The sequence below is a fragment of the Antennarius striatus genome, chromosome 12 (genome assembly GCF_040054535.1).
Source record: "Antennarius striatus isolate MH-2024 chromosome 12, ASM4005453v1, whole genome shotgun sequence".
Taxonomy (NCBI): Eukaryota; Metazoa; Chordata; class Actinopteri; order Lophiiformes; family Antennariidae; genus Antennarius; species Antennarius striatus.
The window spans coordinates 9,460,866-9,476,279 of NC_090787.1; the positions used below are offsets into that span (position 1 = coordinate 9,460,866).

A 15,414-nucleotide genomic window follows, 5' to 3' on the forward strand; every position below is an offset into this window, starting at 1 on the left:
TAGTTTCAGCCAATTAGGCCGAGAAGCCACTGGTAATTAACTCTCGAGGGACCCACTGAACAGTCATGCACCTCGTTTACATAATGAGGATGAGAGGAGAGGTTTGCTTTCTCCTATTTTCATTTTCTTCCTGCATCTCTCTCATTCTCCAGCTTTGGCCTGTGGAACAAAACCAGAAAAGCACTTGCTTTTCCTCCTTATGGCCAAAGTCATACATCTCCCACTGACCTGGTACACCGCAAGATATTGCTCAATGGGATTCAACTTGTGGAACTGGGGTTTTAAGTTTTTTTTAAATGGACATCAAATCCTGCAGATTATCTGGTAGGCATACATATAGAATTTACATGGCTGTTTATCAGACCTGTTTTTTACTCAGTTTTTCAAACTTATTGCATACAAGGCATAATTTGATCATGTAAATTTATGATAATCCATTTGACAATTCCCTTCTGGCCTTTGCCCCATTCCAATACCTTTCATTTCCACCCTCCCAGGTATGGAAAGTGATGGAGTCAGACTTAAATCCAGAACCCTTTTGCTTCCCAGAAAAGATTCAGAGTATGAATGAAGGCTGCCATAGGTTGAAGGGCAAACTTCTAGCTCTCATAGCTACAGGTTAAGGAGTCAACCCCTACCCCCAGCCCACCATTATTCAATGAATACAATGAATTCTGTTAGCAAAATTTTTTTATCTACCTCTTCAGGCTGCTATTATCCTGAATTATATTACATCCCCGGTTATTATGCTAAAGGAACTTTTAACTAAGTCAGTAAATTCATTTGATATTTGGTCTGCAATCCTTTCTTTTGAAATGTTGAAGATTTAAAATTAAAGAAGCAACTCATCAAGCAGGAAACATTAATTTTTTTACCCGCAGGAACTTCTAGGAAGTCTGGGAAGTACAGTTATCAATGGGCTATAATTAAAACAATCAGGATACAGTATAGTGTTCCTGGTGACATACAAGATGTACTTACCATGTACTTATTCATTCACAGTAAGTTCGATTCCAAGCAAAGTAAGGGAACGTAATGCATAAATCACTGTAGCTATAAAGGCAACCCAGAGACACAAGACAGCAAAGTTTACTCAAGAGTTCTGGTCTTTGTGATCTCTTTTATATATAAAAAAATAACTTACCTCTGTTTTTTTGTTCACCACACAAAGCCAACTGCTCAGGGTATGTGTGAATGTAACGTAACAGGAAGAAATTCATATCTTCAGGTTGTGTGTTTTCCTCTTTGCTGCCTTATTTTTCCTCTTCCTTTGATGGCAGAGTTGGGATAAAAGCATTCAGCTCGCTTCCTCTTTTATTAAAGAAGGCTTAATTTAATTAGCTTGCACTGCATGAGCCTGCTTTCGGGCCCTTCTGTTCCAATGCCCAAGGTTTCTTAAGCTCTGAGGAAGAGAGGGATGAAAAAAGGAAAACTGTTGGGTGGTCTCCAAGGAGGAAGTGTCCTTTTAATCAGACGTCTGCTCCGATCCCATTACCATCTCCTGAGAGAGAAAGAGGGCAACACAGAGACGGACTGACTGACATAAAGTGAAGGAAGATGAAAAGTATATTCAAGTATGCAACATTCAGGACAATTAGTTGAGACTTAGATGCAATGGTGAAGACATCAACTGAACAATAATATCAAAATACTGTATGATAAGAGCTCCGCAGTACACTGGCGTCGTGCCCGGAGTGTCCCCCGCCTCGCGCCCTGAGACTGCCAGGATAGGCACCGACTCCCCCGCGACCTGTGTGAGCGGATTAAGCAGGTTAAGAAAATGAATGAATGAATAAATGAATGTAAATTATAAGACTGCTTCTATCCTCTCCAATCCCTTTACAGTTTGTATCAGCTGTATCAAAGAAGAGCATGTACTGCTAATCGTATGTCGCACTAGTGGGCTATTGAATTTAAGTTACTCATCTAATGGAAACACACCTGACAAAATCTGGATCTTATCTGTCAGCAATTCTACACAAAAAGGGTAAGCTCCATGACATCAGGTGATTATCTTTTCAATTTTGCCCATGTAATAAAAAATACAATTTAAAAAGAAACCCCAAAGAGTCAAAGCAACACAAACACGAACATACCTTAATGTATCATGTAAAGACTTAGATCAACTAATTTCATATTTAGCACTTTCACTCACAAAAAAGTAACTTAAAAAAAGCTACTCTATAACTGAAAAGTGATCATGGGAAAAACTGAATGCAACAATATTTTATTTTCCTGTGAACACAACACTTATTAGGATAATGGATTCACACGTGGTTAGGGGAACAGATCACCTGATTCTTTGAGCACCTAGATGATTATTAAGAATACCTAGACTTATCATTCTCACTCTTGGCCCTTTATCTGGGTCCTAGATTCTAGGAAAACATTATGAGTGGACATTATCCAGTCGAAACAGTTTGCTATTTCCATTGCTGCAGCAGGAAGTGGAATGTTGTGTTAACAAGACTTACATTAAGACAGTGTTCTGGAAAACTATTTTTTCCATCACAATTTGAAAATACATAATATATCGGGGACTCAATGGGTAGCAATGTTGCCCCACAGCAAGGCGGTTACTGGTTTGAATCCGGCTCTGTGAAGAGTCCCCATGTCTGCATTGGTTCTCCCCAGGTTCTCCAGCTTCCTCCCACCTCCAAAAACATGCGTGCTTGTTTGTCTACATGTGGTTCCGTGGTGCACTGGCATTGGGCACAGAGTGTAACCTGCCTCACGCCCCCCAATCGGCTGAGATAGGCTTCAGCAACCCCACAACCCGCGACAGCGGAAGAAGCGGGTATGCAAAATGAATAAATGAATGAATGAATAAATGATCAGGTTGCTAAAAATCTTCGCGGGGGTACTGTACTATATTTTTTAGCATTTTTATGTAAATCCCTTTTCACACACTTCATATAACCGATTCCCTAGTTGGAAATAGAACATTTCTAATTCCTGAGAAAATAAATGCTGCAGTTGCATACATTGCAGTAGGAAACCCAGAGGGTATGAAATGGAAACTAGAAATGTGTTTGGTAGGACCCAAAGTAACTTGCATTAAGAATGTGGTTGATTAGATCAGAGTCGTTAATTCTGAATTAGGAGCCAGATGATGACAGCAAACCAGTTTAGATTTCATGAGTCACGTAATAGAATTGTTTGTGACTTGAGTTGTGAGCAGTTACTAGGTTGTTCTACTGGCAACCACTCAATAAAAATCCTATAAAAACATTTTTCAATAACACTAAGCGTTCTTATGTTTTATGGAACTGTTGCATTTCAAATCAGTGTTCTTGGGTGTAACTATGCAATCTGTCTGATTTCAGTCTTCCTCTGATAATATAATACATTGTTAAAGGACTAATACATGTACACCTTCTGTCTATATGCCCACGTAGGAGATAATTCTGCTCACTTTTCATTTAGTCTGTTATTGACCGTTAATGAGTATGAATGTCTCCTCCAAGCGCCATCATTAAAGGACACCGAATCCTAGTTGTGTTAATTAAAACTTAATGGAACAACGATTAAACAAAGACAGTCAAAAAATAAAGAAATAAATAAATAAACATGTGGCCCTCATTATACGATAGTGGTATGAAAATAAGATTTCCAGTTAATTAGACATTTTATAAACTTAGCCATGGGAATAGATGGTGTTAGAAATCAGTTCAGTGTTGTATCCAGACATCTAATAAATTCAAGGCTGCTGAGAAAGCCATTACTGGATAGCAAGTTCCCAAGAACCATATACCGTAGTGTGCATTTTCATTACAAAAGAGGTATTTCTGTTTACCAATTGCCAGAGTTGCTATAATTTGATGACCTCACAGTTTCACACTTCACTGGGAAACCAGATTAGGGTTCCTGCTCTCTCCTTCTCTATTGTCCCATTGGAAATTAAAAAAAAACAAAAACAAAACAACAACAACCTAAAAAAAACAACAAATAAAGATTCTGATTGTGTAGCTTGGACAAACCACAACAAAGTAGGCCATTGGTGATTTTTCACTGCCCATGAGCAAGTTTGCCGCTTTATTTTATTTATCTTTATTTTCGCTTGCACCAAATAACAAGGAAGAGTTGAAAGCAGCAAATTACAAACCTCATCTTACAAGATATAAAAGTGTTTTTGAACAACAAATCTGAATTCTACAGGACATGTTTGTTTTTTAGATATGATAATCCCATTCCTGCACATGCACCCCTGAAATCTAATCGGCCACACCATACCACCATATGTTCATTATCTACATTGGTAATTGTTGCACCCATTACATTGATAAGCAGAGGAAAGTGAATGAATAAATGAATTGGTGATTGATACTGTTGCTATATTTTTGTTTCATGGTTGTCACATGCCTACATTTTTTGTTCCTGGTCAGATTTGGGAGATCTCTATTGGTCTCTTGTCAACAACAAAAATAAAACAAAGTTTGCCATCCCTCAGTGGACACACTTTGTCTCCCAGGATGTCTGGAGTGGTTCAAGAGAGAGCAGCAATCGGGCCAATGCCCTCCTCTGGTTTTGGACCAGGCTCAAAGCTGTGCAACAAATCAAAGACTTATGATTATAATGAAGCATACATTTATTATCCCTATAACGTTTATGTTATTTGCTCTTTTTCTTTTCAACTCATATGTTGTATTCTTTATCTGTGCAGTCTGCTATATGCATGTGCAAACACACGCATTACTCAGCCTTCAAAACAAGTTTAAACTCTAGTTTTTCTGTATTTTTAACCATCTCATTACAATGATTATTTTACCAATAAAACCCAACAAAGAAGAAGGGTGTGAGCTACTGAAAGTCATGTTTATACTGTTGGTTCTTCTCCCTCTCACAATAGAACTGTGTCATGTGAGTTGTCTTGCTAAACCTCACCTTGTGCATAATGATTGTTAATATTATTGAACAAGCTGAAACACGTTCTGTTTATTTCAGGAAAACATACCCAGAGTATACAGTGTGATATGTCTTGAATAGGTTTTTTCTTTTTAAATCACACTATTGACGTAAACTGTTCGTTCTACTGGTCACCTCTTTTTAGTAGCAGGATGAGACCGTCTGCAACTATATTGAGATTACATCCAGTGAACTTGTTTCTGTGTCTACCCTTAAAAGTCTTCTTATATTCTTCTTGAACAAAAAATATTGCAGGAAAATATTGATCAATTTTGGTCTTCTCAGACTTCATGTTGTCTGACAGTTTGTGTTGAAAGTGCTTTAATGTTCTGCACGTTACCTTCTAAGCTATAGCAGAACCAGATTTCACTTTTCAATGTTGACAGTGACAAAAACAGCGCTGAAATCAACTTTACCAATGCTAGTGTTGCTTTGTGTTCTGAATACAGCAGAATATTAATCACTACACACCACAAATTAATTGTATGCATGGAACGATATGCATGGATCAATACTGGGTCTATATTGTTGGGCTATTGATCAACAAATCTGCCAAAGAATGTTTTTTTAATACCTCCCAAGGGAAAGCCGAGTTTGCGTTTGGGCAAGTGGGATGCTTCACGGAGTTCTCAGATCATACATGAACTATACATCATTATTACTGTTATGAAGATATGATTAAATGATAATAATGATAATGATAATTCAAACTTTATTGATCCCCAGAGGGGAAATTCTCTTTTCACTCTCTTTTCACTTAAAGATGCAATATTTGTTTTTACTAAACAATCCCCTTTTTCTTTTTGTTTTGTGAGATGATCCCTTCCCAGGCCTTTTCAGACATTGTTGTCTGTACTAACACATTTGCTGATTTCAAAAGGTAACATCAGCATTGTGTCACTAGGGTTTCCCCTTGATGGCAAAAAAGTTAAAAAGATGTACTCTACGCTAGAACTACGGTTGCTCACTCTGGGTAGCTTGCATTTTAAATATTTGTATTTTATTTGTTATTGTTTTATTATTATAGTTATGGGCATTATCTTTCAGTATAATTGTAATAATACACTTCAACTTCTGTGGAGCAGTTGTAAATCTAATGGATTTTTGGCATCTCAGAACTCATGTGGAATTTCATTATTTTTCATTTTCATCCAGAGAATACAGTTGCTGTTTACATTGCTAAAACACTGAAAATGCTTACTTTTTGAGCTGGTCTGGTGGTTGAGAGTACAACCCCTCACAGAGATGACCTATGTAGCTGATGTGTTCATTCAATCATATCATGATTTTTTGCTACTTTTAGGGTTTGATTGAAACTTTTCTCTATGTTATTTTTCTTACAGATTATGGGAAAATCTTAAGGATTTTCAAGTCAAATCTAAGAGGTGAGCATCCATTGAGGTTGGCATGTATGCATACGTGGCAAATGAAATCACGGGTGTTTTTGCATACGTAAACTGCTTCAAGTAAACAACATGCTAAAGTAAAATTGAAACTCGGTGTGCATAACACTATTGGCCTGCATGCTATAACACTATATTCTGGTTGTGGTCTAAACTGTGGTCTAAGCTGTATATCTCTGAATTGGTATCAAGCTTTGCAATTCAAGCATAGTTTATATAAAGTTGTTTGAAGCTTTAATAAAATGTATATTCATGTCATGAATGCTTAAATATTCTTGCACACTTATTTTTTAAAGGGCAAGAAATTTTACTTTATAGCACTCTCTGTCTTCCCCAGGTGATTTGACTTTTTCAGCTAAAAAATGCCACTCCTCTATCTCTTCTGAATCTGTCTCTACACTTTCAGAGACACCCTAGAGGCCTGAGGGCATTCTGTCAGATATACATTACTCCAGTGTTTTGTCTTTCCAGTGTCTTGTAAATGCTGAGCTCCACAGCAGGTGCTGTGTTTTTCAAGATGAGATGACAAGGCTGAGAGATTCTTAGAGATTACTTTTCTCTTTGTTGGTGGACAGCTTAAAGCGCTTACTCTATTTTGTCTGGGAAATAGGCTTAAAAAGGTTGACCGTTGCGCTAGGTCTGAGGTCATGTGAATCTTCTGATCAAGTGTATGGCAATAGATAGCTGTGTGGGTTACCACAGTAGATAGATAAGGGGTCACTGCATACAGGATGGCATGAGTACTTGAAGAAATTGTAACATAAAGCATACCGACTTAATACGACACCATAGTTTTAAAATAAAAAAATAAAAAAAAACCAAAAATAAATATCCCTCAGCTGCGCTTTGCTGTGGGCTGTAAGTTCAAAAAATAAGAATAGTCCCTCACCACCATGATCACAAAAGTCGTCATATCTGTAATCAAGATCACTGCTGTTCCCTTTCAATGTGCATTGCATGTGTTTTGCTGTGTGTCTGTAAATGCTCATGACTGCTCTGAATTCATTAATTTTTAAGAAAATCTCAGAAGCTTCAGTCTGATATAATCAGATCTGGATTGGAAGACAAGCTTATGTTAGACGCACCCACGTGTGACACCATGTGCGCTGTGAATGAGTGTTTCTACATCGACTTGTTTAACCAGTATGCTCACAAAATCTGAGTGTGTGTGCATATGGGTGTTTGTGTGTGCCTGTGCATGTGTGCGTGTGTGTGCGTGCGTGCGTGCGTGCGTGCTTGTGTGTGTGTGTGTGTGTACTTTTGGGATCTATTTGTCCATGAGAAATGTATTTCCTGATGCCAGAGGAGGATCATTGCTCATGTGTTACTTTATCAGAAACACAACTTTAAAAACCAGGACCTTCCTGAAACAAATTCTCAGAAAAGTACATATAATAAAAGTTCCTGTTGCAGAATTAAACATCACACAAAATTCACTTAAATTATGAATAGGTTTTGATGGAAGTTGATATGATTAAATTATTAATGTGGACAAATGTCATCAAGATTATATGACAGTAGTTTCCAACAGTGACAGAGCTTTTAGTACGTGAGAAACTGTTGTACATGTCTACACTTGTCATTAAAAAAAGCATAGTTGTTATTATAATGGGAAACATCTGCTGATTCTGTTCCTGAATTTTCACGAATGTCAATGAAAGTGATGAAAAAAAGGGATATTGAAGTAATGAATTCAAGTTGTCAAAGCAGGTTTTATTCTGTGGAAGTTAGCTCTTTTTTCCAGATAATATAGTCTGCAGGTGAATTTTATCTGAAATAAAAAAAATACAATATGGTTGTCACACTATTTTGCAATAGCACTTACAATTTTTACTCACTATGGAGATTCAAAAACAGTCTTTGCTACTTCTCAATGACACTACAATCATAAATTATAGGGAAAAAAATAATGAGTAGTTAAAAATCTGATAATTTAATCCTGAACAAAAGCAAACCATGCTATGATGAAGGTGCAAAATACAAGCAAATCTAATACAGGATAGTTTGATATGAGTCAATGACGTGGTGATGAACTTGTGTAATATCGTGGTCACACTGTCAACAGCTGCAGTAGCATTTTAAACATGACTGATCTGAAACTGCTGCAGGTGACCGCCGAAGAGTGTGGACATCATTTAAGCTAAAGAACTGTGAAATAACTTGGTGCATGCTGAATCCTGTGATAATGAATACTCTTTTTTGGGAAGCATTTAAATCCTCTTCAGAGTTCTTAGAGCACAGCTGTGATCTCAGTTAGGTTCAAAATAAATGGACCTGAAACTTAATGGTTCAAAAAGTTAATCAATAATGTCAAACTCCAAGGTTATAGCTATAATATGAGAAATTAAAGATCAAATACATTTCTTGCCACTCTTATCTTTACTTCTCTTTTTGTATTTGTTTCCTTTTCTGTTTTGCACTTTGAGACAAGGATGATGTGACTTATTGATTATTCCAGCTGACACTTGCTCGCTATGGCTTTCCCCCCTGTCTGTCTTTCTATTCATTCTATTTATTAACAGGCACATCAGCATTGTATCTTACTTTATGTCTACTTAAGGCACTGATTACTACAGTTGCAACACGTCTTAAAATTGGCAAGAGAAAAGTTTGCAGAGTTTCTGTTGGCAGCCTGAAAAGGAGGATTACTGTGCTTATTTTCTCCCTGAGAAACTTTGTTTACATCTCTCGTCTCTGCAATTAAAAAAACCCAAACAATAACACATTAGTGTATTATTGTTGTGTTCACTTGTCAGGTTAGGGGTAGGGAAAATTGTTCTGTTTAAAATCTTTTTTTGTTACTTGAAAGTTCTTTTTCCTTTGATTCATCATTCCTCTCTTTGCAGAATTTTTTATGTTCATCCCATGTCTGCATGGATTCTCTCTGGGTTTCTTCCACATCTAAAATCATGCAGTCATACTAAATTGTCTGAGGGTTTTTTTTTTTGTGTGGCCCTGAGATGAATTGGTATCTCATCCGTGGTGTACCCTGCCGGTCTGCTAGAGACTATCCTAGGCTCCAGCAGACCTATGACCCACAAGGCGGATAAGTGGCTTTAGATTGTGATTGACTGGTTTACAAGAAGATGGCTGGACGGATGTTCAGGATGAGACAAAGACATTCATAGTTTAAAAAAAACAGATTAGGTAAGGATATAATTTTGACACATTTCTAAATTCCGGTACTTTTTCAGAGAAGTCAAGAAAATGTAAATTCAGCCATCATACCTCGTTGTTGTGGTTAATTTTACAACAAAGCTTATAGTGGCATGGAATGGAGACAAGCAAGTTTTAATAAATATGCATATGTATATGTGCATATGCATTTAATGGGCTGCAAGAGACCAATTGTCTTCAAAGCACATAAGATCAAGAATTCAAATTATTATCAAGCAACAAACATTACCAAATGTTACCAAAAATGAATACAACAAGCAAAGACAGATCTTAGATATGCTGAAAAATATGCACCTAGCTTCAGCTGAACATGTGGAAATATTTAAGAATGAGCTAATTTGCTTATTAGATGACATTTTTGCTATCATGCAACACTACAAAGTGAGAGTGACATACCCTTACAATTATCTGGCCTTTAATTGACCACCATTGTATGTACTGAACTGAACTGAATTGAAAAGTCAAATGAGCTTTTCCTATGGTATTTTCATTATAGCGCACATGATTCTACACACACAGAGAATGCTACTGCACACGGAAGTTAACACTCACAAATATACAAGTACAAATACATTCTCTGTTTTGCTCCCCCTTATTTATTGTGCCGCTTTGTAACTTACTCTGGCTGGAACAGGCAGCAGCTGTCAGCTGACATAAAGCTGCAGAGAGAAGTCTCTTCATTGTGTCTTTACGACCACTGTAAAGATATGCTCAGCTTTGTTTCATCCAATCTTTCTCAACTGCCTAGGGCAGTGTCGAGCAAGCTGGCTGCCATTATGATTGTGACTGACAAAGTCCACTCAGTTGACATCCAAAAGTTTTTCAGCAGCTGCAGTACTCTAAAACAACATACTGAAGAACAGGATAACAGTGGAAAATCCCCAAACTGTAAAGAACTGAAAAAGAAGACATATAGTATATGAACTATGTGCAGTAGTCATCCCAACATGAGAAATCTTCCCCCGATATTATAAAATAATTAAACTGTATTTCATCTGGGATGAGTCGTTACAGTGACACAGATCTTATGCAATTGACTCCTAAGGACACTCAGAGACTGAACTATAATTTAATCTGTCTGCAAATGATACCAGAGGCCAACCTAACCATCATGCAGAATGATTGCTTTTACAGATTGCTATACCAACACATCTGGCACTTTCATTCCTAACAGCCAGGCACACAAAATAATGGGCTGCGTTGGCTAACGGTTATGATGCTATTTCCTTCAATTGCAGACGCACTCGGCTGAGTGTCTTGAGTTGTTTGTCACCTAGCTTGGGATGCACCAGCTCTCCTTAAGCACCCCATGAGCCCCTCCTGGATAAAACTCATTATACCAGTCTGCTGCTCTTCAGGAAACTCATTATCCCATCCATCACTAGTGGACTCTCAGACAACGGGATGAATATGCCCTCTCATCGTTTAATTAGACAGCTTTTCGTAGTGTTTTCGAGAGAGCAAAACAGCAGCCCACATCGCTACATCAGCTACAATTATCTATCTAATGTGACATCTTTAGTTTGACATCGGGTATTACTGCTAGTTATCATAAACTCCCCTTTCAGGGTATGCAGACTCATACCTAATGACAGTAACACTACAAGCACATCTTGTGGAGCTAGATGGTTTTGTTTTTTTCTTTCTTGCCCCTGTCTCAGTCAATTAATCTTTGTACTGGCTGGAGAGTGAGTGGTTCGAAATGAATCCTGTAGTCAAGACATATTGCAGAGTTGTGCGCACCTAATCAACCAACAGACAACTTATATATGTAGTATAACAGACATCATAGCTCAGGGAAATAGACAACATAATGTCTTTTTTTTTTTTTTTGATGAGAACTCCTAGAATGCCTCAATATTTTAGATAAACATTCAAGCACAGTAAATACATGAGGATCAACAGAGGATTTCAAACTCTCGTCACAGCGTTGCCAGCATTTAAAGCTCACTGTATCTGATGCTGGGTTACATTGGAATTCATAACGAACTGTGACCACAAGTCGTCTGGAAGATGGATGGCCTCTGGTTTCTCAGCCCACTACCACCTCCCACTATACTTCACTTTACTCTTCTCTTCTATTTTCCCACCCCACCCTACCATTCATTGTTCTTCTGCCAAACGGATGTCTAATGACAATGGAGGGCCCTTGGACAAGTTGGAGAATAGATTATTGACTGGGACCAGAGATTTACACTGGAGCCACGGGGCCAGGCGGCCCCAGCAGAGATAAATGTGACATGTAATTGAGTTTGGTCACTCAGTTGTGTTGGAGAAGACTGGTGTTGTACTCACTGCGGTGCATGGTGGAATTTGCAGGACTTGGGAGGCAGGGAGGTTTATGAGCCATACAAAGCGACAGTGGAGGGTCAGGCTGAGGGCAGTTGTATACTTTAGTTGTATAGATGTCAGGACTGTGGCAAAGATTGAAAAGGGGAGAGAAAAATGTGACTTATAGATCTCAACAGATCATATTAAGAACAGAGAATTCTTTCAGGACAGTGACACGACTGGAATTCTGAATGTGATAAAATGCCATTTATAAATACTTAAAAATAAGTTGATGTGCGTTCCAAAAAACAAGTTTATTTCCAAACACTTAAACATAATAATGAACTCTACAGTTACCAATAAAACCATCTTTTTGCGTGTCACCAACATGAAATGTGTCAGCAATAACTCTATAAGACACAAGTAAATTCTCATCCTCATCATGCTCCTCTACCGTGCTGCCAGATAAGTGATTGCTGATACACTCGTGTGGGATCCAGTCAGGACAAAGGCCAATACAAGATAGAAGTTATTTTTACCACAGAAACCTGTGTGTGTGTGTGTGTGTGTGTGTGTGTGTGTGTGTGTGTGTGTGTGTGTGTGTGTGTGTGTGTGTGTGTGTGTGTGTGTGTGTGTGTGTGTGTGTGTGTGTGTGAGAGTGTGGTAAAAGTGAAGGCTGACAGGGTACGCACTTAGTAGGGAGACGGATGATACTCATGGCATAACAATAACCTTAGTTACCTCTAATCCTGGCACATAAACACATGCACATATGTGCAAACAGTTTTAAGTATGTTCATGAAAAATAAACTTTTGTATGAGGTGTTTTATTCTTTCGTACAGCATTTTAAAAATGTATAGTACATGACTCTCGTAACATGAACATCAGTGCATGTGGTTATAAACAATATATCCATGGGCACCATAGCGAGTATTGCAAATATAGGATACTCGCTATGTTTGCGAGTATCCTTGCAAACATAGCATGTCAAATCAGATGAGATTTCTCTCTTTTGGACCAGTTTGATGTATCACCTGATATGAGGAAAAAGGATGAGCTGTTAAAAGAGAAAGGCTTATATATTGGATGACTGAAACCATATAGTGTATATTCATTTTTGTTTTATTTTTTGTTATTTTACAGACATTTGTTTTCTTTGCAATGTTTCTGTCTTGTAAAAAAACAGAAACAATGTCATGACGGTGAATTAGATCTACCACTTTTCAATATAAGCCATGCTAATTATTTTTATTGTTTTTGTGTACTGTTACATTAGGGATAAGGAATGATAGTGAGCTGACTTTACACTAAACACTTTGTTCAGGCTCTAACAACAGCCAAAAGGATTAGGTTTGCCATTTTCTCTTCTTTCCCAATGGACTTTGTTTATACACAAGACTGGATGAAGGCCAAGTTTAAATGTGTGAATGCAAGATGGAAGTTGTAATATTCACCTATTTCCTCAATGACCACTTTGCCTTTATAGTGGCTTTACAGATGCTTCCTAATTTCTCCAAATGTTTGCAGACAAACAAAATTGACATTTTTCAGACCAGATATACGTTTAGTAAAAGTTAGAAACCTGAGCAATTTGACATACTATTGACATGAAAATATGGCTCCATCTAAAATCAATTGACTATAATTCCTGCACTTACATCTATGTACAAATATATATATATATATATATATATATATATATATATATATATATATATATATATATATATATATATATATATATATATATATATAATTTTATTTTATTTATTTATTTTTTTTTTTTTTAACGACTGAGAGGCCCAAACTATTGAGACTAAAAGAAAGCCTTTGTGTAGGCACAGTAAACAGTTGACACTTGATAAACATTATCTACAACATTCTTGGAAGTTTCATAAACCTCATGTTTATCTGGGTACGAACATCACAATAATTTTGCTGGAGATGACATCTTTGAAGCTAAATGTAAATGATGAATTTTACTGACTTTTCAGAGAATAGCTGTTATTAACAATGCAGCAAAAACATTATATGCAGTATTAGCTAAAAGCTAAAACTAAAAGATGCAAAGAGTAAAATATTTGTTTTCCATGTTAACCTGGGCCTTGATTGATCTGGTATGGAAGTCATAGATTTGATTCACATACTTGATTTGTCAAAAGTTTTATGTCGGGTGCCCTTCCTGACACAACCCTCTGTATTTATCCGGGCTTGGGACCGGCACTGTAAGACACTGGCTTGTGCCCTCTACATTGACTTCTTAAAGCATACTTGAGAGTTGCACAAAACATGTTTTTGGAAGCCTTGTAGAGGCCACAGGTTGTGACATTTTTTCTAAAAATGAAGTGTTTATGTGTGTGTGTGTTAAATATACAGTATATCCAAAAAGTTCCTTCTCCGCCCACCAGCATCCACTTTTCTTCTAATTTCACTCAACCTGCGATCCCTTCAGCTGCTGTGAGAAGCTCATTTTTATGTACAATGCAAACTGTAATAGCTGCTCCATCAAGGGACTCTTTGTGTGTGTTTATTTATGAGTTATGATTCAGTGTGAGGAGTGGCTCTCAGGATTCATTTAAATTTGCCAGTTTGCCTGCTCATTGAATCCTTTCAGGCATGATTTATTCATTCATTACAATTCTCTTGCTTTTCATACATACATGTAAGACCTTCTTTCCTTCCACTCCGTAGCCAATCTGCCATTGCCCCTTGATCATGATAACATGTTTCTCTGGGGCAGTCCTGCATGTTTTACATGCAGAAAAATATGCAACATACATTAAAAGCATAATATCTAACCTTTTATTTGCTATTCATATGCAGACAAAATGCATTATTATAGCATTGCAAAAAGGTATATAAAAAGTAGTTGAGATTGCAAAACGCCTCCTTTTTTGCTTGTATAATAATATTGACCAGTTTGAGCTTCAACTGAGTTTTAATGAACTGCAAATAGGCACTTTTGAAATGCATGTCAATACTAGGAAATATGTAATTAAACAAGATGTGAATTCAATTGTGCTGTGCATAGAGATTTAGGAGGGGAATGAGAAAGCCAATAAGCACAGACAGAGACATGGCTTTGCTGGATGGATTGCCTTGCAGGGGTTTCTTACCTTGAATTAACACCATGGATGAATAACACTGCTGGCAAAACTGCAACTCCTAAAACATCTTTAATGCTTTTTAAATTTATTTATTTATACTTCTCCAATTATTTTTAATGTCTTTTATTATTGTTTCATTTATCCAGACTGCCTGTAGCCAGTCTCTTTAATGCTTAAATTATATTTCCAAATAGAATGTGTGGTCTATTAAGCACTGAAGTACAGAACTGTGTTTCAATACTGGCAATCCTGAAACGCTGTAATTATGAAATATTTCATAAGCCTCTTCTCTTGAGAACAAGAATCATCTGAGTCCATTGAAAGGATCATCCCTCTGTCTTGAGTAACATTGAATACTACCTCCAGGTGAATCAGGTTCAATAGAGAAAAGTAGAGTATTTTTCTTTCTTTCATTTGACCTCAGAATGTGAATGCATTTGGTTCGTAAAATTCATATACTCATCAGAGTGGAATTAAAAAAACAAAACAAAAAAAAAACATACCAAAGATATTATCTGATGTAAATTATATAAGCGAAACCCCTTAGCAT

At 37.1% G+C, this 15,414-nt stretch overlaps 1 protein-coding gene across 1 annotated transcript in view; it reads left to right on the forward strand.

Annotated features, from left to right (window-relative positions):
• Nucleotides 1-15,414, forward strand: part of LOC137604705 (receptor tyrosine-protein kinase erbB-4-like) — a 271,599-nt gene that overhangs the window by 28,392 nt on the left and 227,793 nt on the right. The window contains exon 2 of the mRNA XM_068328679.1: nt 6,249-6,290. Within this exon, the coding sequence (XP_068184780.1) occupies nt 6,249-6,290 (42 nt within the window). The remainder of the gene's footprint in view (nt 1-6,248; nt 6,291-15,414) is intronic.